The sequence below is a fragment of the Ammospiza nelsoni genome, chromosome 3 (genome assembly GCF_027579445.1).
Source record: "Ammospiza nelsoni isolate bAmmNel1 chromosome 3, bAmmNel1.pri, whole genome shotgun sequence".
Classification (NCBI taxonomy): domain Eukaryota; kingdom Metazoa; phylum Chordata; class Aves; order Passeriformes; family Passerellidae; genus Ammospiza; species Ammospiza nelsoni.
Window position 1 is genome coordinate 37,653,909 of NC_080635.1, and position 26,096 is coordinate 37,680,004.

Here is a 26,096-nt window from a genome sequence, read left to right on the forward strand (position 1 = left end):
TTGCACCTTCCCTCCATCGTCTCTTCCACTGCCTCCTTCATTCATGTTCCACTTGGGCAAAGTCACGTGTCGGAAATCGATGATGAGACCACTTGCATTCAAAAAGATTCAAAAAGCCTGAACATGTGGTCGTTAAAGCATGCAGTTCTGAGGTAGATTACAGATTTGCTCAGTAAAATGTCCGTGCAATGAATATATGCCAGTCAGTTCATTGGTATAACTTCAGTAAATAGTACTGATAACTAACACTTAGAATCATAGAAGTATTTTGAAACATTGTGTAGTGCAAAATTAAACACCATGAGGATTTTTAAAAATAATTTCCTGCTACTCCTTTGGTTTCATAGGATGGTGCAGAATAAACTTAATATGAAAGAAACTATTCTTGTATCAGGATATTATAGAAATTACTTTTCTATAAGTAACAGAATATTACTTCTGTATCATCACAATATTCTTTTGATTCTGTTGCTACATTTTTTTGACAGACCTATGTTAGTTTCTTTCTTGTTTTTTGATGTTTCATTTGGCTGCTATAATTTCAGACTGTTGGTATTTCTTCTCATATTACAAGTCAGACCACTGACATATCTCCCAACTTTATTTACCTTTGTTTTCCCGTGCACCCTTGACTGTGAAAAGCCTCCTCTTAACACAGTGATGTTATCTTAGGGTTTAAAAATAGGTTTTTAGATTCTTATTTCTACTGCAGATTACTGAAAGTGCTTTGGGATAGAAATTCATATGAATGGATACACACATCTAACTACATCACAAAGCTGGTAGAGAAAAAAAGAGGTGATGAAGGAACAATAGATTGATAGTGGCCAAAGCAAACTTGGATATAACTTGATTATGAATTGTTTTGTAATAATTTCTGGTTGTGAGCCAGCAGACCATCATAGTTTGATTTGTTATCAGATGCATCGCACAGGCATGCATTAAGCTGTTAAAAGGGAAGTAAATAAAACAGTTTATATACAATCTGTTCAGCAAGATTTTTATTTTTATTGCAAGATGTGCCTTGCACCTTTTACAGTAGCCTCCAGATGTATAGCTTATGAATCTAGGCCTTTTTTTTTGGTTCAAAGTCTTGAAATTTTTGCCATTCAGACATAGACATTATTTATCCTTTATGCTTCTGTTTTAAGCCCCCTCATGAGAAAGACAGAGTAGGCAGTAGTCTGCAGCATTGGAATAGCCCTTTCAAGTAAGTAACATGCTAGAAAATATTCACTAAGAGGTTCTGGCAGCTTTATAAGCCGACAGTGGGATGGGTAATTAGTGTTTTTCAAAGACTTGTATTTTTCCTAGAGTTCTCAGCGTTTTTTCTGAAACCATTTTTCTGAGGGTTTTTCATAAAATATCCCATAATCTTGTTTTTTTAACGCACTGTTCTAGATTTTTAAGTAGCGTTTAATACTCTGTATGAGCTAGGAATCATTTGAAGAAAAAATTTATGAAAGCAGAGACAGAGTTCTGAAGGCTGCTGGGTTTTTTTTTGGGGTTCTGTTTATTGAAGAAAGCAAAATACTGCAATGTAATATATTTCTACAGTTTTTTTTTTGTTTTGTTTTAGTATAGTTAAAAGAAAGTTGCAAACTTTGATGCATTGTGGTCTTAATTATGAATTTCGTTTATTTGTGCTCCAAAAGAGAAATGGAATCCTTTGGATCAACGAAATGTTTTATGGTTTGGCAAAGTGTGGAGTCCAGTGCTGAAATAGCACAAAGACAGAAGCTTTGGACACTTTCCAGAAACTCTTTAGACAGTTAAGACATGATTATAAGCATTAAATATCTGTGAAAAGTTGAATGTAGGAACTTGGTAAATCAATTGTACTAGGCAGTGCATAGTGCACAAATGCCACCATAGTTCTTGTGAAGTTTTTTTTAAACAAAAACCAATATTATAGTAGAACTAGAAATTAAAATCCAAAGCACTAATACCTGGTTGTTTACATTGAACTTTCTGGTATTTATACATTTATGGTAGGTTTATGTTTATAATCTTTTTAGATGGTCAGTTTTTGAGCTAACTGTGGTTATTATTCATCATTTTGTTATTTATCCAGGGCTGGAGCCAAAAATTATCTAGCATTCTTCTCTTTTACTATAATTTTTGCCTAATAATATGCATACAGACTTTCTGGATCAATAAAAGGTGTGGGTGCCTAAGATGGGCCTGAAATGGGGTTTAGGCACCTGCATTCGAAGCTGTGGTGCTTAGGCCTTTCAGCTTCTGCTTCATTTTAGAACTAATGTAGCTTTGCTTGTTTTTAAGCATTTTATGCATCAGGAGTCAGTGCTGTGTATATGCTGAGAACCACCTTAGCCTTCTTTCTCATTAATACCTCAACTTCCTGAAGAATAATGAGGATTTTCACTAGTTTAGTTTCAGTTCCTGCTCAAACTTATAATATCTGGTTGGGCAGAAGAAGGAAGTGCAAAGCAAACAAACATTGTATGGAGAACATTTGCATGGGAATAGTTTGTCTGTGGTTTTGACTTCTGTTCTCAAGGTTGAAGCAGTGTTTTTCTGTTATTTTTGGTTTTTTTTAAACTATTTTTAGATAATACTCAGATACAATTTGGAAACAACCATAGGACTGGTAGTCCTCTCATAGGTATGTGTGGACCTTGTCATGCAAAGTATCTTTCATCTTTTTGTAGTTGTTAGCTTTCAGTGAAAGATTTAACAATGTTGTCCACTTTTCAGTAACGTTTAGCTCATACCTCTAACATAGTATGTTTAGGGAGACATCAGTCACAATTCTTCCCCATCAAACTTTAAAAATTGAAGGGGAACCTTTTCCAAAAGGGTAGAGAGACTTCTGCAAAGAATTTATGGCTCTAAAATGAGTGAACTAATTTTTGTCTGGGGCTGGAGGAAGGTAGCTGAAGACCTAAGAATTAAAGTCTTGTTTCTCTTAATATTGTTTTCCTTTCTGTTCAGCCTTCTTGTTCATCTGGTTTTTACTCTGAGGCATCTGATTCCACTCTGTGCTGTTTGGAAGAACTGGGGCCTCTAAGTGATCAGGCTTCTGTCATTTAACAGTGTCCTTCCTGTCAGCCAGCTTATGTTTCTTTCCATTGGTTCTGACTTAATGACTGTGGACTATGACTGTACTTGCAGTGCACGAGGCACATTTGAATCAGTTACTACATTTAATCTGATGATGTGGCTCACATTATCACCCAGCTGAATCACTTCTGATTGGATATCCACCCCTGGCACAAGCTGCATCCTGCAGCAGCTGTTCTTAGTTGTAGGTTACAAGTCATGAAAATGGATTCTGTTGCTACAGGCAAAAAACAGTTTGAAGTTTATGCTTTGGAAGCTTAGGGCTTTTTCATAGAGCAGCATAACTAAAATAATCTAAAAAGTCTTCATTTGAGGGAAAAACCATAGAGAGGGTTTTCTTTTTACCTTTTGGCATCAGTTTTTCTTTCATGTTGCTTTCATGGTTCATATCCTAGGCTTCAGAGGTTCCATCTCTTAAAAACTGCAGTTAAATTAGCATTGCATTAAATAAACACTAATGACATGTTAATTAGTATGATGACTCTTTTTAACAGGGGTTCCAGTGTCCCTGAAAATGATCGACTTGCTTCAATAGCAGCTGAGTTGCAGTTCAGATCCCTTAGTCGTCACTCCAGTCCTACTGAAGAGCGAGAAGGTGATTGTCACAGTAACAAATTGTGACCTACATGTGCAGATGCTTTATGTCATTAACATATTTCTCTCTGTTCCCAGCTCTTACCCTTTCTAAAAATTTTTTTCACCTCATCGCATTCAGAAATCTTAGATTTTTAACTTGTGGGCTTATATGGTCAGAGGAAATCCTTTTGTTCTCGATATATCCATTATTCTCTTGCCATTCATATTGTTTCTGAATTGTATCTAAAGGGATTTCCTGATGCTTTACAGAGTTCCAATGTTCAAAATTAAATTAGTAATATGATTTCTGAATTATATACCCCATTTGATAGTAAATTTCAAAACACTGTTAATGAGGTTTGAACTGGATCCATCAGGACAGTGAAGTGTTTTCTGTCCAGTTCTTTTCTGCAGTATTACAAATACTTGCTGTTGTTTGAATCCTGGAAGAAGGGTCAGGATGTGTGACTTGATGTCCTGATCAGGGCTTCTCTGTCAGGTTTTCCTAGCCCCTGAATATGTGGTATTTATTGCAACAAGTACATTGAAAGATTGATTGTGCAAATTGAAAGGAAGTACAAAATCTGAAGCAAAATAGAGTTGATATTGTGGTCATCCACGCTGGATTTCATACAGAGAAATGCCTTAAAAAATTATATTAAAAGATGTGGGAGATTTTTTTCATCTTTGTTAGTTTTTAAGCAAATGTTGAAAATACTGTCTGCCTCATGCTTATTCCTTTTTTTTTGGTATATATATGAAAAGGAAGGTAGCTTAGGTTGGAATGAATACAAATGTTATTGTAAGGAACCTTAGAAAATTGTTTTCCTACAGATATGTTGCACGTTTGATTCTGAGTGCCCTGGCTTGAAGTGCTTCTCTAAGTTGTGGAAGGAGATCTCTGTTTCTATACAAATGAAATTCTGTTTGAAATTTGTTTTCTGAAGAGAAGTCAGTTTGATTTCAAGAGCATGCATTGCTATACATGAAGGGTTATTAGTCCTATATGTAGGACTAATTTTCAGCTTCTGCTGAAAATAATGGCATTATCTTTAATATGAGGTAAAGCTACTTTTGTGCTCACACTGTTATTTCTCTAGAGCCATTGTATCCAAAAGGAGATTCCAGTGGTTCATCCCGGCGGAGTTGGGAGCTCAGAACGTTGATCAACCAGACCAAAGGTAGGTGTTTAGGAATCCCTGTAATGCAATGTCTGTTAGACCAGTGCTCTACTGAAAGGTTGGATTTTATTGTGGATTGTGAAGAGGCTTTCACAGCTTTATACATAAGAAGGAGGAAAAAAAAAAAACCTGATTGCAGGTATGGGATATTGCTAACAAAGTCACAAGGTAGGAGTAATTAAACTTTATAAAAGTTAATTCTTTTCAGTTTCTGAAAGGTAGTACCAGTGTTCTACAAAACTGTGTTCATTTATTACTATATAGAAATTGCAGAAGTTTGCAGTCCCTATTCAGTGCCCAGTTATGACAGTAGGAAACACTTTCTCACTTCCCAATATCTCTTCCCAGTGTGGGATTTTCCTATTTTGGATGTCTAATAGTGTGTGATCCCACACTGTCTCCTAAATTTAAGGCTATTGTGGGGGTCTCCTTTCTCTCTGTCTTATTACTGATTTTCATGAAACCGAAAGTAAGTTGATCACTTCAGACACTCCTGTACTGTAGGGGTCGATACACGAAGCTTGTTTGCATATGTTGTGGCAAACATAAATGTGAGGGTAGCACCCCAGGAAACATGAGAAAAACGTTTCTGTCACGTTGGAAACTGGTCTCCTTATGTGTCTTACACAGAACACAGGAAGAATTACTAGTTCTTACTCTAAAATCTAGAAGTCAGAACATAAATATTGAATGAATTTCAGTTTGTTTAAACTGAAAAAGAAGAATGAAGGAAAACTTGAAATTTTCTAGAAGACTACTGTAATGAGAACTGGTTTTACTGTCCACTGTGAATAAGACAAATATTTTGATTGAAAACTACAGCAAGGCATATTTGCTATAGCAGAACTAGTATTAACTGTGGGTAGGGGAGTAGAATATATTGTTTGGGAGTATCATCTCCATCCTCTGGAGACTGCCAGGAACAGGTTAGACTACTGGTGTCAGCAGTGACAGATGTATCATTTTTGTGCTTTACTAGGAGGGTATGAACTTAACACTGCCCTGAGATCTCTTTGGTCTCACTCACTAGTATGCCGTTTCATAATAAGACTTGAGAGCTGGAGTTTCTAATACATCTAAATCTTTGAAATAACAGATGTCATGGCTCTTTCAAGAAACCTCTCTTATGTCTGAAGAACAAAACCTTACCTATCCTTCTTTCCTTAGTGCTTTTATGACCCTAGCATATTTCCCCTATCAGAGGTTAGTTACAGGTCAAATGCAAACAAGTGTGTTGCGTTTCATAAATGTGATTTCTTTGAATCAAGTAAGAGATGATTAGGAAAGTACAGTTGTTCTCATTTTACCTTAGTTTCGTATGTGATTCATAAGTGATAGTTTCATATGTGATTGTTAAAATGTCTTATTCTTTTCCTACATCTTAATTAAACTCACTAAATAGTGTTCTTTTAACTCTGGGTATTTCATGTGATATCAAAAGATAACAGAATATAATGGTGAATATTTCTTAATCAAGGAAATTGTTCATCACTCTTTTTAGACACTGCCTCCAAGCAAGCCCCGATGGAAGCTGTTCAAAAGTCTGTTCAGTTATTTGAAGAAAGGAGATACAGAGAGATGAGAAGGAAGAACATCATTGGCCAAGTTTGTGACACACCGAAATCTTATGATAATGTTATGCACGTGGGTTTGAGAAAAGTGACTTTCAAGTGGCAGAGAGGAAACAAAATTGGTATGTTCTTGATACTTCCATTTATCTAGTTAAAATACCAAACTTCATATTTTTGAGGGAAATCAAAGACTGTGTTTAAAAATCTTAGGTCTCTGCATAGGTATTGTCAGCTTTATTGAAATCAAAATGTTAAAGTACAAAATACTGTTGTGGGTAGGATTTTCTTAATGTAGAAGGTCACTGACGTTTTATTGGTCAAATAACAGGAAACAAGAAGGACTTGGTTAGGACTATTACTTAGGTATGATCTTGTGTTACCTGTGTGTGTTTAAACCTATAAAATGTTCAAGTTCTACATTTGGAATCACCAGAAATATAAATGGAAATTAGTTGGAACTCTGAGATTTAATTCACCAATTTTATTGTTTCCCTTGTATGATCATATTTTACTCTCTGGTTTGGGATTTTTGGAGAAAATACTTGTTCTTGAGAAGTTTTCTTTCAGGTTAGTTGATTAATGTTTTTACTTTCATTCAGCTTGAATTCAGGGCTATGAGTGTGGTATTGTTGCAGTTAAAATCTACTTGGAGTAGTAAATTAAAAAAAAGATGAAAAGCAGTAATGTTTCCTCATTGCAGTTGGTGTACCTGTTGCTTGTTGAAGGCAATGTACTGAATTTTCCTTACCCTGACTTTGCAGGTGAAGGCCAGTATGGGAAGGTCTATACTTGCATCAGTGTTGACACTGGAGAGCTGATGGCTATGAAGGAAGTGAGTACTGTGAATACAAGAATCACTGCTGCCCTTGTTTTTTTCCTAAACCAAATGTGGGTGATGTAGGAGGCATCGAGGGTTTCTGCACACTGCTGTTAGCTAACGGGGAAAGGATGGGAAGACAAATTGTTTCTTCATGTAGCCACAGCTGCTGTTAGCACCTTTTCCTCAAGTTGCTTTTCAGTTTATAACTTTTAATTTAAACATATGTAAAATGGATAATTTTTTTTTCTACTGATCTCATAGGATACTTTGTGAATTTAAACGAATCCTTAATATATGTGAACTTCCATTGAGAGATTTTAAATAATTTTGAAAGATTAGTGAAGACTCTACACAAATTTATATTTTACTTTGCACTGTTTCCTCTCATCTTTTATTACTTTTTTCTTCATTCCTTAGAGCAATAGATAGGAAGTGTGACATCAGATGTTTTTCAGCTTCTCCCATAGTGTGAGCTAGGTTGAGTCACAAAACTGCTGACTAACCTGTGGGTACAGAAAGTCTAGTTTTCAGGATAGAAGTAAGTAAAGCTGTGTAGGCATAGAGATCTGTTTCCCCTACAACACCTTGTGGTTGTTTTTCTTTTAAATTATTGTTTCATTTTAATGCATTTCTACATCTTTAGACAACTGCAAACATTAAGGGTTCACAGCAGTTACTGTGGCAACCACTGGATGTTGCAGCAGTTACATTTCATGAGCCACTGCTTACACACACACACACACACACACACACACACACAGTATGTGTGTCACCTCCAAGGTGTGGAAAAGCATGACTGGGCTTGTGGTTAACTTCTTGTACCATACTCTTGTCACTGACTAATACCAACACTTGAGATTTTGTTGCTGTTTTTTTTTTCTCCTGATGAAATAACATTTTTCCTCCCCATCAGCTGCACTCTGTTTCTGTAATTCAAAGTTGCTTTCTAGGTGCAGGTGCTCTTTACAGATCAACATGTGTGTGCTCTTTAGCAGAAGCTGAAGTAAGCTCATAAATAGATCTTTGAGAAATGTTTGTTTCACTAGGTATTGAAGTGAAGGGAGACAACCCATCTTTGTTGATCAGCATCGAGCTCCATTTTATTGATCCAAAATGCAGGTTTTTATAACTGTGTTAATTAGGCTCATACATATTGCAAAACTCGAGCTCCCGATCGGCTACAGAGCAAACACTAACCCCTCCTTTTGTTTTCAATACCTGTGGTTTGTTATTGAAACCAAGATTTATTTTCTCACCCTGTTATGAAAGTTCTCAAGGCCTCCATGTTATTGAAGACAGGCTTGAGAACTTAGCTGTTTACAGAAACAGGCTGTGAGAATTTGCTACTCACAGCTGCCTTTAAGGCCATTTCTGAGCAGAATTCTCCAACAACTAGGCTTGAATGAAAACTGTTTGCAACTTCCAAATAAAAGGCTTTTCTGGATTTCTTTAAGAATAATTTGGGGAAAGTTAGATTTTTTTTTTTTTTTAACTGGTTAAGGACACTGCATTCCTTGCCCTTGCACCAATGACACTGTGGTTGTATTACCTCATCCACAGTGTCATTAAAATGACTTCAGATTATAGTGGACAAGCTTTACTACAAATACATAGTATTGCAACTATGCATTAGGGAATATGTAAAATACTTGAATATCATTTGACACCTTTTTGTAATCTTCATGTATTTAATTATACCACTGCTTGAGTACAAACTGTACCCTGGAATTGTTACACAGAATGTAGCAATCATAACATCCTAGCAGCTGAGGGCAATATTTCCTTCAGTGCAATTATGTGCATTTATTTCTTTAGCAGTTGTCCTGCACTCAGTTAATGAAGCTTCTGTTTTTAACAATGTGGTAAAAGTAGCATCTTCCATAAATTGCAATTCATCTTGCTTATCTTTGCACAGTTAGAAGCTTTAGATCAGTTTTTCAGAGCACCTGATAATGTTTTTCCTCACTGAATAGTCCATCACAGTATAGGAGAAATAATGAAAACTTGTTTCTTGCAGCTGCCCTGTTCTCAGTGGATAAACCCCTCAAAGAGATCACTTAGACTCTCTGGTGATGAAGTACCTGGCAAAAAACCTTTGTTGAATGATAGCTCTCTGTGACATTGCTTTCAGATTTTCTTGTATTGTGTCTGTCTACCACACTTAAGCTAGAAGGCAAGCACAGAAGAAATACATATGTGCACACGAGTGTATTGGCACATTTAAGTAACATAATTTTGCTCTTATAAAGTTTCTAAGTCATCATAGTTGTAGGTAATTTTCCAGAAATAGCTCAGTGTGCTTTATATTTGTTTCAGTTTGGGGATGGAGAGGGGTAATTTGGGGCTTTTTGTGTGAAGTGGTATTTAACAACAATAACAAAAGCTTTTTGTTGTGTTTGAGTTTAGGATAGGTTGTTTGCTTTTTTGTTCCTTATTAATTTGAAATAGCATCAAAACAATGACAAATCTTTCTTGCAGATAAGATTTCAACCTAATGATCACAAAACCATCAAAGAAACAGCTGATGAGCTGAAGATTTTTGAAGGCATCAAACACCCTAATCTGGTTCGTTATTTTGGTGTGGAGCTCCACAGGGTAAGAAAACATAAATTATTGGGGCTTTTTTTACAAGGCAGAGAGAAAATTTTAAGAAACTTTGTATTATTGGAGGTTTTTACATGAGAACATTCTAGTTAATCTTGTCTGGTTATCTCTGTGAATAGCAGTGTGTCTTTATTCCTCTGGATATTGAGGTCTCTGAAACATAGTTAGGAGAGACTTTTTGGAACTGGTACATAAACAGAGGAGGCTTAAAATAAGTGAATAGAGTGAGTAATGCTGGAACTATTCTATGCTGCTCCTCTGAACTGGTCTAAAAGCAAGTTTAACCGTATATGGTATGGTAGCTCCTGTATGTAGATAAAGACTAGACAGCCTAAAACCCGTCCCTGTTAGCAGCAAAGGTTGTATTGTACTTGTATTGTATCATGTTGATTCCTGGAAAAATCTTCTGCTGGCATTTAAATATTGATTCCAGCCAAGTGTTGGAATTTGGCTAGCATCTCTTCAAAAGGAAAAAGCAAGTTTTCATGCTTGAGCAGCAGAACTAATGAAGTGTATTTTTCTGTGGAGTTGGATTCCAGAGTTGTGTGCTGGGATACCCAACTTCTTACTACTATCTGCTTTCCACATGCTCTTCCCACTTGTGAGTCTCAAGTCCTCATGTCTTGCTGGAAAGTGCTGCTTGGATTTGACTGGTTTGCTCAATATGGAAAAAGTTGTTTTGGTGACCCATTGTTGGTTTAGAAGGGGACATAGGCTGCTTTCTGCAGCAGTTCTCTATTTGAGACACAAATTTGGGTGTCTGTGCCACTGGGTCATTGGTTTCTTGGACTAGATTCTAAATGTCTTTGGTATCTTTGCCATCTTTTTATATTAATTCAGTCTGTTTGAAATCAGATGGGCTTGGAGACAGAGTGGGAGCAGAAACCTAATTTTTTCCTTAAAGTGAGTTAGAGTTGGCATGCTTGTTCAAGCCACAGCAAAGAACAAAAAAACTTGCCCATTTCAAGCAGTCAACACATGATGATGCAGGAACTGAGACAGAGCAAAGGGATTAAAAAACAAGCCCAAAACATAAATTTTGTGCCCTTTTCCACCCCCTTCTCTAAATAAGAAAGAATCTCTATAAATTCCTGTGAAATACACCTGCAGGGTTTCCAAAGTGTCTGTCATTTGCCTGATGCCAAAGCACTGTATTTTTATACCACCAGATAGTCTCAGTTATGTACAAATGATGCAGCTAGGCATGTAGCAGAGAGTTTCCATAGCTGTACAATAGAATATTAGATATTTCATGGTAAGTGATACTTTCATGAAGACATTACATGATACTTTATTTCATGAACAGTGAAGGATGTAGGGAAAACTGTATCTTAATTCAGTGCTTAAAGTATAAAGAAATTATACCAAATGAAATCTGGTTTGTTTCCCAAAACAGGAAGAAATGTACATCTTCATGGAGTACTGTGATGAGGGCACTCTGGAGGAGGTATCCAAACTGGGCCTTCAGGAGCATGTCATTAGGCTGTACACAAAGCAGATCACCGTTGCTATCAATGTGCTGCATGAACATGGTATTGTTCATCGAGACATTAAAGGTAATGTTGACCAAAAAGGTAATGTTGTTGTTTCAGTGTGGTAGATGAGAGCAGGGGGAAGGATTGGGGCATGTATTTGCGTATTTAATGTGCAGTTTCTATGCAGCCATTATTTGTATAAAGCCTTCTATTAAGTTTTCAGTTTACAAGCCATTGGATAGTTTCATGCTTTTTCTTTTACATGTAGATTGTAAAAAACATTCACAATTGTCATTTCAAACTCATAAATTTTGCCCATGATTTATATAGTTTTTTTAGAGGTTGTTAAGATTATTGGGGATTTATCTAAACTCAGTTATTAGTCCTTGCAGTTTTAGCACTAATGTACTGAGTTATGTAATGCTGTGTTCCTTCTTGTCTGTGCAAATAAGTGGCGTTTTCTGGAGCTGACAGGCAGTGTACAGTGCTAGAGTTATGCATCAGAACTTTTCCTTGTGATTCCATTTTACCAAAGAGTTTTGGAATTTCAGATGAATGGCTGATTAAACTTCGTAACAAAACTGTTGTTAAAAGCACTTAAGTGATTTTAGGATATCCCTTTATCTAGTGTTTTTTCCATACATTTATCTTCTCGTGCCTGGCTGTCAGCATTTGCGTACGTAATTAGCAGACAGAAACTGCAGTAACCAAAGGGGGGTTGGGCTTGGCATTTAAGATACCCAGTGTCAGTCCTCATTTCAGGTTCATTTTTCTTTTTCTGCGCCTTCCAACAACATCCTCCATGTCTGGTTATCTTGGTTTTGTTAGTCTGGCATATTTGGCTCACCGGTGGCAGGAGACTTAGGCGAAGGTAGGGGAAGCAATGCACACGATATGTGTGCCCTGTGAATGCTCATTTTGTGCCAAGGCAGTGCAACCCAACGATGCTGGGTTTCTATGTCCCTCTTGCTCACAGGCTTTTGAATCACCGCAGCAGTGTAGGAGCTTCCCAGTTGCTCTTGGTCCTTTGGCCTCGTGCTTCTCATTTGGGAAAAGAACTATCTACGATCCAGAGGCCTTCCACCCAGGTAGGCCACTCTTGAGTCAGTTTTGGCTTTTTTTTTCGAGAAAACACTTTCCCTCACTCCCATTCCCCAGCAATCTTACCTTTTCTGGTTCTCCTTCCTCACCAAAGGTTTCTCTCCAGTTGTGGATTTCCCTTTGTGCTTTTCACAGTTCTCTCCTTGCCCTTTTCTTGATCATTCCTTGTCCAGGTTCTGCTTAGCTGGATTATGCTCTCCTGGAAGCTCGTTGTGATCAAAATCCAAAGCTGGCTGAAGGGATTTCTTTTGTGCTGCTCAGTGTCATTGCTGATATCTGGATATATTTCCAAATAGGTCTTCTGCTCTTCAGGGAAACACATGGAGTGAGAAAAGCTGATTAACAGAGCTGTAATGTTGTGTTACCTGAGAGCATTTCTGTTGCAACAGGTTCCTTATGTCAAATGTTAGAGTGTTTCTTGAGAATAACAGAGGGTCACTGCAGGCACTTCTGTGTGTAGACCTTCCTGAAGCTCCATGGCAGAATATAAAGACAGACCACAGAGGGTATTTTTATAAAGGTTACTTGATGCATTGGAAGTCTTTTGCTCATTGACTTCCTTTATGCTGACATTGCATCCCCAAGTTTTCAGGATAACAGCAGTAAAGAACACTCTAATCTTAATTTTATCTCTTGGGTAGACTGGTACTCTTAATTTTCTGATAGGGAAGAGTGACATTCAGACTGTTAAAACTACTTTCCTATCAAAATCTTGCTGTCAGATCACACTAGATCTCTCATGGCCAGTTTGTTTAACATCACCATCAATCTGTTTCTTTTAGCAGCAGATAAGCAATTCTTACAACGATTGTTTATCTGTATCCTGCAAGACAGCTGTACTTGGTGTCTGCAAGTACCTTGTGCTCAAAAATAGACTTTTGGTTAGTAGTGTCCCGTTGAGCCACCTTTGTCTTTCAGATGCTGTCATGGCATCCAGCTCTGTATGGGTAAAACACAAAGCAAGATAGAGCTGCCAAAACCATTTTTCAGCCTGTGGTGGTGAGGGCAGACCGAGGGCTGTGTTGGATGTTTATTGCATTTGGCTGCACTGCTTTTGCTTAATCTGCATCATTGTGAAAAGCAGGTGGTGCTGGTCTGTAGCAGGAGACTTTTTAATCTCTATTCTGGGTATTGAATTTTAATTCCTGTGGCTAAGCTCAGTTTCCTTGGTTAGAACTGTTTCACTTTGTAAGGAAACTGTTCCGGTCAGTGATGCAGGATGATGGAATGTTTAATGCTGGAGGGAACATGTGGACATCTCTGAGCCCTCTGTCCTAAACAGGGCCAGCCTTAGTATCAGATCCAATGTCAGATCAGATTGCTCAGGACATTGTTGAGGTGAGATATATGGGCATCTCCAGGGATGGAGATGCCCTGTTCCAATGACTGACCTATCCCCACTGTGAAAAGCTTTTCCCTGATAGCTCCCTGGAATCTGCAGAGGTTGCTGTTGTATCCATTGCTGCATGACCGTTTCACAGAGTGCCTTTGAGGGGAAAAATCTGTTTCTACAGTCTTGCTGTCCTCCTGTTAAACAGCAGTAAATCCCCTGCACACACACTCCCCTGAGCATCCCTTCTTCAAGCAGAGCAAGCCCATCTCACAGCCTTTCCTGGTCCATTGGGTGCACCAGCCCTCTGAACATCTTGACGCCACTGTCCTGGGTTTGCTCCAGTGTGTCATTGTCCCTCTTGTGCTGGAGAGCCTAAAAACAAGACACAGCACTCAAGGTGTGACCTCAGAAGGGCTGAATTGAGAGGAATTAATGAGGCCATGCCTGGTGGAGTCCCTTCAGGAGAGAAGGGCATGTTCTTGAAGACTCCTTGGATGAATACAGAAAATAAAAGGATTGTATCTGAAACTTTACCAAATCAGAAACCTCGAATGAGATGCTCTATACAAAAAAGTCTTCATCTAACTGCTGCTGTAGTATTGTCTTCTTGTAACCTTGTTGTTTGCTCAAAACCTTGTGAAACTCAAAGCTTCTGCAATCCTGTCTTCCTGATGAGCACAAAGGAAGGAATGTCATTCACCAAGAGCTGGAAAACTGCAACAGGACACTGTGAGCATGTGTCATGCTCTCTAAGAGACTGAGAAGGAGAGTATGCATGCGGAAGCTGATTTTCTCATCCAAGGGTAGCATTTGGCCTGCTTGTTTCTTGAATGAAGTTGGCTGCTGCACTGCTTAAGCACTGGCTGTGGAATTTCTGAGCTGCCTCTTTTTCTGGAATTACAGCACAGCCTTTAGTGGGGCTTTTTGTGCTGCTCCATGGACTCACAGGATTTCCACCAAAACCTTTGGACTATCGGGCTAGTGCAGTTTTCACTGTTCTTACTATGGGGCTGATTTGACAGAGGTACAGGGCATGAAACTTGAGTTTAAATGCTTTAGGTTTTGGCTGCTGTAGCAGGAGTGTGGCTTTTGGCACCGTCTCTTCACAGCGTGCCCAGGAGCAGCTGTGGTGTACCAGCCCAGGAGGGCTGTGCACAACTGGGCAACTTCCTGCCAAGTGCATCCAGTGGTGGTGCTTCAGGCAGTGCATGTGTAAGGGGAAGGAAGGAACAGATGGGAGTGGTCTCTTTCTGCCATTTCACTCATGGTCTTTGGTTTTATTTTGCCTGTTAACCATGTGGATGGGAGTTCCGTTCCATTCCCAGTGGCGCTAACTGCCAAGGGTAAAAAGGCATCGGGCGTCTCCAAAGTACTGACCTCTTGTCCACTCTTCTTACACGGGTCCTGCTGCATCTGTGCAGGTTTCATTTACTGCTTTTAAAGACTCCTCCTACAGCCTGGCCTTGGTTTCTGAACAAGCAGTTTACAGGCAGGCTCCAGTGATAACCACAGCGGTGGAAGCTGACAGAAAGTGTCTGCAACATGAGTCTTCAAGTGCTGTCTCTGGCTTCTTGCTGAAACTTTGGTTCAGTGCTTTATTCCATGTGACTGTTCCAAGGGCTTTCAGGAAAAGGGCTCACAGGAGCTTTCACGTCAATACTTAGGCTAAATTGTCATTAGTTTTTATTAAAAGGTATAAACTCTAGTTTGCAAGACCTTGGAAGAAGGTTTTGAACTGCATTAAACTAAACTATTCCAGTAGCCTAAATTCAGCACTGCTGGGCTCCACCCACAGTAGTAGTTGGAAACTTCTGTGAAATTCTCATGTTGCTTTCTTGAGGAATGGAGACACAGGTTTCCAGCACATCCTTGGAAAAGTGTTTGCTAGTGAGGACTGTTTTTCCTAAGCTTTTTTCTTTAGGCTAAGTGTACCTGCTTTCTATTTGACAAGCAACTGCTTGGAAACATTGGAAGAGCAGTTGACAGTTCAAAGGAAGAAGCTGTTGCTCTCCTAATGCATTGCCCATACTTAGTGTCTCATCAAGCAGCTTTCTTGCATTGCTTTGTGTCTTTCTGGATCTTTCATTCAAGGAGCTGAGGGATGGTCTACCCAACTCCATTACACACACTGTGATTGCAGGGTGACATAGATCCCACTGATGGCAAACTGCAGAATCTATTGAAAGAATTCTGGAGGATGTGCAAGCATCTGACTCCCAGAAGTGGAAAACCATTGCACAAAATGCGGAGATGAGTTGTATTCCCTGAACATTAATTCTTTCAGGACTTGTAACTAAAGGTTGGAATTTACTTCTGTTAGTGATTTTGCTCATCCATCAATTGCTGTTCTATGTAACACCTCTGGGACTAAATAGTTACCAACTATTGTCAGAGTAGTCAGAGGGAGTCCTTTGAGAAATGGGCAGGGTTTTGGCATCATTGACCTGCACTGCCTTTTTTTGACTTGAGCTTTTTGAGGATTCTTTGTATTCTTTATGAATATCTTGGGGATGCCCAACCAAGTGAATGGGAAAAGGCTATTAGCTAAAACTAACACAAAGGAGGAGCAGCCAAGAATTTCTGTACTGCTCAAGGTGGAACAAAAGTGAGAAACTTTGAAAGGTTCTATTGAGATGAGCCACTTTTGAATGAAACTTTTGCATGACATGAGAAGAGGCTGTGTGTAGTGAAATCCCCACTGTCTGCCTACTCCTAGAGTAGGTGAGCAGTTTGTTTTGTGCATACTATCCATCTTTCCTCAAGAAAGGCCACAGCTGAAGCTCTGTTTCTGCTAGGTGATACTTGTGCTTTCATTGTGATACTTGCAGAGTCCAGAATGTGGCCTGATACAAGGGGCTCCTTCTGCTCTACCTGTTTTCTGTTGCTGTCAAAACGAATATTTTGGCAGGATGTTGAATGAAAGAAAAGCACAGGTTGTCAAAACCACTTGGTTTATTTTGTATTGTTCTGTTGAGTAACTGACTTGAAGCCACTTGCAGATTCCCCTTGGAGATTTTTAACTATGCTAGGGAAGTTTGTTCTAGTGTAAGCTGCCAGTATAGCAAGTAATTTTAATGGTATCCTCCTCCAGACATTACTCTGAAAGTGCAACAGGAGTAGGCACTTGGTAGTATAAGTAATAAAATGCTCTAAACTCTGTTTTGCAAGTCAGCTGTGACCATAAGGCCATTAAGGTTGGAAACACCTCTAAAATTGAGTCCAACCATGGACAAACCACTACTATGTCAGACAACTAAACCGTGGCACTGAGTGCCATGCCCAGTTGTATCTTGAACACTCCCAGGGATGGTGACTCCACCACCTCCCTGGGCAGCCTATTTCAATGCCTGACCACTCTTTCAGTGAAGAAATTCCTCCTGATGTCCAACCTGAACCTCCCCTGGTGCAGCTTGAGGCCATTTGCTCTCATCCTGTCCCTGGTAGCCTGGTAGAAGAGGCGGCCCCACCTGAGAAGAGGCTGCACCCTCCTTTCAGGAGCTGTAGGAGTGATAAGGTCACTCCTGAGCCTGCTCTAATCCAGGCTAAACACCCCCAGCTCCCTCAGCCTCTCCTCACAGGACTTGTGCTCCAAACCCTTCACCTGCTCTGTTGCCCTTCTCTGGACACGCTCCAGCACCTCAATGTCCTTCTTGTAGTGAGGGACACAGAGCTGGACACAGCACTTGAGGTGTGCCCTCACCAGTGCCCAGCAGAGTGGAACAATCCCCACTCCTGCTGGCCACACTGTTTTTATTGACAAGTGTGATATCATCTGTCTTGACTCAGAAGAACTGAAGAGATACTGGTGGGAAGGACATAGCAATGGCCTCTGCCAGGAAGCAGCTTCTTCTGAATTAGTGCTCACAAGGAGAAGCACTGGAATTCCTGAAGAAGTAATTTCTTGTAACGAGCTTGTATGGAAAGCTGTTTAATTTGCCTGCCATACTGCTTTTTTTTTTGTTTTTTTTTTTTATTTGAACACTTGTCAACTTCCAGTACACTTCATGTTAGCATAAACCCACCAAAACATCTTTAATGTTGTCATATTCCACACTTAATTCACAGGTAAAGATCTAAATGTGAATTCAGCTATTATCCATTGCAACTTCCAAGGCTATATTGAGAAGCCCTCAATTCAGCTCTGGTTTAAACAAGTATGTCTGTGTTTCCTTATGTTTCTTAGGAGCCAACATCTTTCTTACCTCATCTGGACTGATTAAACTAGGAGACTTTGGCTGCTCAGTGAAGCTGAAGAACAATACCCAGACAATGCCTGGAGAAGTGAACAGTACCTTGGGGACTGCAGGTGAGGAAGCTTGTGCTAGGCAGGTACTTGTTTAGTTTCCATAAAGGAAGATACCTCTGCCAGAAGTCTGGAGTAAAACCTTGTGTTTCAGGGAAACTAGATTTAACTTAGCTAGTTTTGTGCTTTACATCCAGAAGCCAAAACAATAAGTGAATGATATAATGTGAGAGTTAAAATCATGTTTGTCTGTAACTACAGAGATGCTGGAACATGTGTTTTCTGGGGTAGTATTTTTCTCTGCAGCCTTACTGAAACTGTACTCTTCACTAAACAGCTGCTTAATAGATTTTCAGAAAATGGCAGTCACTGAAAGCATGTACTGTAACAGCATTTTCAGTATCACTTTTCAAACTGAAAGACAGTTATGCTGAAAACACAACAAAGAACAAGAAACCAGCAAATGGCAAAACTTAGCAAGAAAACCTGAGTAGTAATTCATTGGGTATTTAAAAAGCATTTGGTTTACCCAGTCAGCCACTTGATGTATATGTTCCTTCTGCTGTATGAACTGATGGCATCATATGTGTTGTTCCAAAGCATACATGGCTCCAGAAGTTATCACCAGAGCGAAAGGAGAAGGGCACGGACGTGCAGCAGATATCTGGAGCCTGGGCTGTGTTGTCATAGAGATGGTCACGGGCAAGGTAGGGATGGTTCATGTGCTGGTGAAAAGCAAACTGTTCTCAGCAGTTTTTCTGCAAATTCTGGTCCTATTCTCAGCAGTTTGTCACACTCATGTCTGCAAGGACTGGGATGGATTTTCATTTTCTGGAGCACAGAAATACATGCTCTAGTGGGTAACAAGTTACTCACTATAGCTTGCACTTAGCAATGCTGTCACCTGTTGCAGAGGCCTTGGCATGAATATGAGCACAACTTCCAGATCATGTATAAAGTGGGGATGGGTCATAAACCTCCTATTCCTGACAAAGTGAGCCCAGAAGGGAAAGACTTCCTTTGCCACTGCCTGGAGAGTGACCCAAAGATGAGGTGGACGGCCAGCCAGCTTCTCGATCATCCTTTTGTCAAGGTTTGTCTGATGACTTTGGCTGCAAAAACTGCACATGGGAATGGGGAACAGCTTTTAGTCAGCTTCTTTGTTCTCAGTCATGCCACAGAGGTTGGTACCATGGTGAAGGGCTGCTAGCCAATTGATGCTGTCCAGGAAAAATGGATTGGCAACTTTCCAGAAGCACATGTGTTGTTTCCAGCAAGCATGTGACTATAGGACATGGTGTGCACCATGCAATAAACTTTCACTGCTGTTTTGAAATGCATTATCTTTATGTTAAAAAAGACAAGTCGGGCTCCAACTTGGTGGTAGCTCATTGGATCTGAAGGGCTTTGCAGCAAAAACTTTAGCAAGTACAAATGCATGGGTTTTCAGAGATAAGGGCCCCTCCATAAAAAGTGAAACCACACACAAGAAGTCTCCTAATCTTCTGTGCAAAGACCTGATTTTCTTTTAAGTTCATACTTAAAGTTAAGGTCATACTGAATGTTTTATCTGGCAGCTGCTGTAACAGTCAGCAGTTCTTGCATGAACTATGGCGTGATGCTTTCCCTAACAACAGGCAAATATTCACAGCTACAAATTGAGCTGTATTAGTAACATCTTTTTTGAAGGAGTAGGAGTGCTGTAGTTCATTGAACTCTGTCTCATTTTCCAGCATAAAGTTGATCACTTTGGTATTCTGATTCAGTAGCAGAGTGTTTGGCATCATCACCCATCCCTCATCAGTGCAGCTGTAGCAGATCCCATCCATCAGAGGTGGACACTGCTTTAGGCACCTAAAGGATGCATGGTAAAAGTGGGAGTGTCAGTACTCCCATACAAACACTTGTAATGCATTACTGTGGAACAAGGAAGAGAAAAAAAAGTTCAAGGTGAAGGTGCTAAAGAAATGGATCCATGATCATCTTGCTGCAGGAGGGAGATGGCTGAGATGGCTGAAGTAATTGCCTTTTGCTTCCTTCGCAGGTTTGCACAGACGAAGAATGAAGTTACTCAATCTCTGGCCTTTTCTATTCTGACAAGATTTGAATCACTACTGTATGTAATATTTACATAAAGACTGTGCTGAGAAACAGTCTGAAAGTTGACCTTAACGAAGACTGCACAAGTGACAGTGTCACTTCCTCTGCTGCTCCTGTACATTTTACCTGGCACATGTTGCTCACGTGACGTGTCCGCAAGTTGGAAGAAGCTGCATGTTCAGTGAAAGTGCCATTACTACTGTATATGGACCAGACCCTTTTGTTCCTTCTCCTGTTTCTCATTTGACTGAGAACTTGTATTGTTAATATGTAGTATTTTTGAACTCTCTAGGTTCAGAAAAATGCTGTAGTGTTATCAGGCGTTATGGACCTTGTTTTTTAATCTGTTTGAGTGCACTGACTGTGAACTTTTACTGGGGTTTTTGTTTATTTGTTTTTGGCAAGCTTCGGATTTGTTATGCACAAGGCTGATTAATGAAATTTAAAAAAAAAAAAAAGGTTTTTCTCAATAAATGGTTTATTTTAGGAGATGCTGGTGAAGGGTTTTTCTTCCAAAAGTAAATGTGGGACTGTGCCACATTTTAAACTTTTTACAACATTGGGATGACTGCTAAGCTGAGCTAACTGGAATAAGCTGCTCTTGTATTGCAATAGTGAGTGTTTGTCAAGTTTCAAGATGAGTACTGTGAGATGTTTCTTACACAAGAGGTAAGAGAAGTAAGGTTCCCCCTTTCATCACCTTCTGAGAAAAGAGGGTGATGGGAAATTCCTGACACTGTCTTTTATCTAAGGGACACCTTCCTTCTTGGATGTCTGCACTGAGAACAGGGAGTGCCCTGCATGACATTTTGTCTTCTAGAAGAGAACTGTACAAGCTGATTCTCGTGTTCTGTTTGGCAAAACCAAGAACCTACTGTTACCTTTTAAAAACTGAGTTCTGATCCTGGCTTTCATTTCCCCACCACACCTCAGTTGTCATCAGCCTCAGAAAAGGAAGAGAGACTAGAAGTGGTTAGCAGTTGGAAGAAATAGCCTGCAATGCATGATCTAGTTGATTTTTTTTTACTTGCTATTACAAATAGGTGACTTAAAACTGTTACTTTTAAACATTAGTGCAAGTTTACATATTTCTGTTACAGCTTCAAACTCAAAATAGGTAATTTAGAATTTTTTAATATTTAGTTTTATATTCTAGTGTCTCATCTCATCTTAAGCCACAAATTCTTGATTAGTCACATGTGTGGTGAGTTGTCAAGGAGATCCCACAAACTCTGACATTCCTACTTAGGAAAGTATGAACCTTGCTGTGTGTGTCACCTGTGCAGGTATTTATGCCCTCAAAAAATATAATACTAAATTTAAACTAAGACAGCTGTGTGATAGGAGGTACGGTGTCATCCTCAGTAAAGGACTATGAGTACCTGAGGTAGGAGTGTCCCCCCAGCTTGCTGTGTGCTTCATCTGCAGTGTAGCAGAGGTATCTGAGTGAGTTGTGTCCTCGCCTTGTTTCAGGTGCCCTTGAACACCAACAGTGGACAGCTTTTAGTGTGACACAAAGGTGACAAACTCTTACCAGTTTGTTCTTGCCAACCAAAAGAAAACTCATTCACTGCATATTAGCTTTTTATACTTTTATTTTTGTATAAACAAACATTAAGACTAATTTTGTTAAGGCAGTAGTAGAACATACAGTTGCTTGTGGGGATGAGGGGCAAACACTGCTTCCTAATAACCTATGTCATTCTTTTAATACAGTAAACTGGAGAAGTTTAACTTTGGCAAGGACCATTTCTCTGTCAGTGAGTGCTGGAAGGGCCTCAGTGGTGTGCCAGGACTTGCACAAGTGCTTGGGAGGATGGATCCAGGAGTGACATGTTTTAAGGGCTGGGCCCAGGGAGAGGGGTATGAAATCATCTCATCACTCTTTCAGAAGGATTTACTTGTTTGGTACTTTCCTCTGGGAGAAGGGCACTTGGAGGGAAGGACTAAGATTGATAAGGAATGCCAAATGTCTTCCTTACTGCACGTTAAATGTGTGGCTCTCAGGAAGGCAGAACAGCCTCTGTCACTCCAGGAATATGTATTTGCTGCTCAGAACTGCTCACCTACCACCCTGAGAAAAGGCCACTGGAGGTCACTGGGCCTGCCAGGTAATGTTCACAGTAAAATGCTACCCTGGAGAGGCCTTTCCTTTCTCCCCTCCCACCCATTTTCCAGCTCTTGTGTACAAGTGGCTTCAGGTCTGGCTTGTTAATGCTACTACAGGATGCAATACTCAGTTTTTCACTGTTAAGAGTGTTACAGCAAATAGGGAGCAGGGCATGTGCTTTATTAAACAGCATTGTAAATATTTCAGTATTTTCTGCTCTTGGGCTCTGAAAACATCTGAGCCCATGTTTCTGTTCATGACACTGAACAATCTGTTCCTGAAAGGTTCAGAACATAAGGAATGCATGCGTACACAAGATGTATGAGGCAAAAAGCCTCCCAAAGCAGTCTCTCACACTGCCTATGCCTTTCTTCATGGTGTAAATGTTACTGCCTCCACTATCCCTCAACTTCAGTTCTTGCTCCATGCTAAAAGCACTACTTGACCTGCTTTTTAGGCTCTGCATATTAAAAAGGTGAGTTTCTAGATTATCTGATGTACTGAATAGCAAATACATATTTCATGGAATAATTAGTACTGTTGTATTAGCCTGTTTCTGGGCTCAGTTTTATTATATGGAAAGAGCCATGTTTTTATACCAGCTGCTAGAGTAAGACTACTTACTTTCTTCACTAAAGACTGTCTGGTTTAGCTCCATGTCAAGTGAATATGGACTGTCTTTGAAAGTGTCAATCACAACCTCCACTGCTCAGTGTCGGGATCTGTAGACTTCAAAAAATTGGGATTTTTTTCCAATCATATTTGCTGTTAGTTAATGTCCCCTGGTTTCCTTTTTTTTTTTTTCCCTGCTTTAAACAGGTTATTTCCAGTAACTTGCAGACCCTTAACTCTAGAAGTTTAAAAACAGGAGGCAGTCCTGAGATCAGTACCAGGAATGTCAGAGCAACCCCCCCTTTCCTCAGAGCTTGGTTCTAGTTTTATTTAATTCAGAAGAGTGTCAAATCAAGACAGACATCAAAAAAAAGTCAGCCATACCCACTGTCCTAGGTCTCTCTCCTAGTTCCCCCTCCTCCCCAGAAGAAAATAATTTACTGTTACTTCAGGCTGGCTGTTATGAGGCACCAAGTAAACTAATTTATCAGAAAAGACAGACAAGCAGGTTAATTAGGATCACAACAGTATGGGTATGGGGCATATTTTGTAATGCACACTTTGCATTATTTCACTACACCATGCCCAGTTATTTTGTTTCCAAAATTGTTAGGATGGCCTGGAATTTTAAGTAGCATTTAAAGCCAAAAGGAATTTTACTACTTCAAGTCTTCCAAACTAAAAATGACATTTACTCTGAAGAATTAGAGTTTTCAGCTATCCCTGGGATGTATGGCCTGGGGAAAGAGGGCAGTGGTAACTCAGCTCTGCTCAGGCCACAGAGCCAAACTGTGATCCAGGTTCTGCTGCTGCCAGGCTCTGATGTGTGGCTTTCCAGGCAGGGTCTGGCTGAAGCTCTGAAGGGCCCATGTAGTGCACACTGTGGGAACAGGATCTGCATGTACAAAACTCTGCACTTCTGCCAGCTCAGCAGAGCTGCTTCAGTCCAACACTGCTATAACCAAGCACAGCATCCCACTGTGCTGTGCTTAAACACTGACAGATTATGGTTGTTAAACTGTGTGAGCTACACAACTATCAAGTTTAATCATCTTGTAACAATCTTCTGACATTAAAGCTTGCACCTCTGGTTAATTTCCAGGTAGAGTCTCTTCATACAAGCACACTGGAATTTTTTTTCCTTCAAAACTTAAGACACTTCATAGGAAAACAAACCAACCACACATGTGCAAACCTGTTGTTGAGAGTATACGCAGGAGTGCATCCTTCCAGCGTGTCATCCAGCCCAAACCCCAGAGAAAAACAACAGGAGCACAAATTCAGATATGCACGGCAATTACTCATCCTCGGATCTCACTTGAAGGACCGTGATATGCACTTAAGAGTTTTCAGCAGTTGCATTTGTTCCCTTTGGATTGAAGCATTCTCTGAAGGTGCTACTTTTGTTTCTGCTTGTTGTCATTGTTGCCATAGGTGGAGCCCTTGTTAATCTCCGTAACCCCGATCATCCATCTGACACCGACAGAAGCTGCAAAACAAACCCAGTTAACGCTGCTTGAGGCACGGCCTGCACCTCTGTACTGGTGTAGCAGCATGAAAGAGACCTGGGATGAAAGAGGCATTTGATGCTCCCACACCTCCACATCAACTTATTTGCCTATGGCATCTCATGAAGGAAGGGCCTCAGGCTGGACACATCCCCTCCCATCAGCAGGGCAGAGGCTACAAGGAACAGGATGGCTGTCAGAAGCACAGGCATGCACAGCCCTGCGTGCCAGGGGAAGGGAATTCTGCTGGCTTTCAACAGCCCCTTGTCTGAAAGAGCACAAACAAGTGCAAGGAATTTCCGATCTTGATAAACAAAAAAAAAAAAAAGTAAGCTGTGGTATTTGTTGACGGTAGCTCATGAAAAAGTCCATTACAAGAAAACAGGTTAATTTAAAAGATTTTTATAGATGATTCAGTGGTAATAATTTACCATGTGCAAGGATTATTTTATTTATTTATCTGTAGCACTTAAAGTGATTAAGTTGAATGCAGCTTAATCTAAACTCCTTCCCTCACACTTTTGGTTTCTTTGTAAAGGGGCTCTTTACCCAGAATCTGTTATTCCTCAAGGGCCTGCTCAACTACTGTACATGTTCACAACTTGCATGCTTCTTTCAGGCCTAAAGCTATCAGGGAAGTCACAAACATCTTCCCTCTGCTCAGAATGCTTTCCAAACTAAAGGAACCCAAACCAAACAAACCTAGAAAGCCACAGGCCTCCTCTAAAGCCTCCAAATCCCACTGTCTTTCTGACTCATGGTGACTGATGGTGAGGTGCTCTGGATGTCTCATTCCCATCAGCATTTACTTCTCTGAGATGACTCTGGACAAACTCTCACCAGCCAAAGGACTCTTTATGGTTAAGACATGCCTGAGATCACCAAGAGGATCCAGAGGTTTCATCCCACTACCAGGCATCCCTTGTGAACCACAGGGCTGATCCAAGGCCTGGCATTTGCTGCTCTCCAGCCCTGGAAGGGGAGGGCTCTGGCAGCTGGCACAAAGTGCTGCCCTGTGCTTCACCAGCTGCTGTTGGCACACCAGCACGGGCCACAGAGACCCCCACTGCAGACTCCTGCTGTGCAGTCTGACAGCAAATTGGCAGCTTTTCCAGGGCAATGGTAACTGGATGTCAGGGATGAGTGACACGTGATGTGACAGCGTGGCTGGACACTGGGAAGCTGATCTGCCCATGGGGCTGCCCTCAGGTCCTGTGGATGCCAGGAAAGCAGGGCCTCTCACAGGGGGGGCAGAGCTGTGCAGGGAACAGTCCAGAAAGGGAGCTGGCTCTGAGGGCACTCACTGCCACTGACACTCCACGCAGTGGATAGACACACACACCACTGAGACAAGCAAAGGGCTTCACTCTCACAGACAGACAAGAAAGAAAGAAAACCATCTCTGACATTTAACTGGCCATGAGCTGGGGAACATGAGAAAGATCCAACGTGTAGCCTGCAGTCTGGGATCATAACATAATAGTAAGCACGAAATCATTAAGATTTTTAACCACAAGGGGTAGAAACAGCATCTGGAGATGGACACAGAGCATAAATAAGAGCAGCTGTTACAGCAGGCACACACCATGCTGGGGACTTCATCCAGTTCCAAGAATGCCTGGACACAAAAAACAACTAGTTCAGCAGTTCAGATGTCCTTTTTTGTCCTTTGCTCCCTGGCAGAAGCTGCCACTGCCTTCTATGCCCATTTCACCTGTAGCCCTCAGCACCCTGGGGAAGGTGGGGTGCAAGGAGAAGAGGACTGCTCATGTTTGCCA

General features: G+C 40.4%; 2 protein-coding genes across 2 annotated transcripts in view; one reads left to right on the forward strand and one right to left on the reverse strand.

Moving 5' to 3' along the window:
* MAP3K4 (mitogen-activated protein kinase kinase kinase 4) overlaps positions 1–20,577 on the forward strand; it is a 63,096-nt gene extending 42,519 nt beyond the window's left edge. The window contains exons 18-27 of the mRNA XM_059469049.1: positions 3,579–3,679; positions 4,761–4,841; positions 6,343–6,534; positions 7,174–7,244; positions 9,711–9,827; positions 11,233–11,392; positions 17,929–18,051; positions 18,589–18,695; positions 18,902–19,081; positions 20,033–20,577. Coding sequence (XP_059325032.1) covers positions 3,579–3,679; positions 4,761–4,841; positions 6,343–6,534; positions 7,174–7,244; positions 9,711–9,827; positions 11,233–11,392; positions 17,929–18,051; positions 18,589–18,695; positions 18,902–19,081; positions 20,033–20,053 — 1,153 coding nt within the window. The 3' untranslated portion in view covers positions 20,054–20,577. The remainder of the gene's footprint in view (positions 1–3,578; positions 3,680–4,760; positions 4,842–6,342; positions 6,535–7,173; positions 7,245–9,710; positions 9,828–11,232; positions 11,393–17,928; positions 18,052–18,588; positions 18,696–18,901; positions 19,082–20,032) is intronic.
* A 1,088-nt stretch (positions 20,578–21,665) lies between these two features.
* The window catches only part of AGPAT4 (1-acylglycerol-3-phosphate O-acyltransferase 4), a 68,831-nt gene continuing 64,400 nt past the window's right edge, over positions 21,666–26,096 (reverse strand). Inside the window, exon 10 of the mRNA XM_059469317.1 lies at positions 21,666–24,299. Within this exon, the coding sequence (XP_059325300.1) occupies positions 24,208–24,299 (92 nt within the window). The 3' untranslated portion in view covers positions 21,666–24,207. The remainder of the gene's footprint in view (positions 24,300–26,096) is intronic.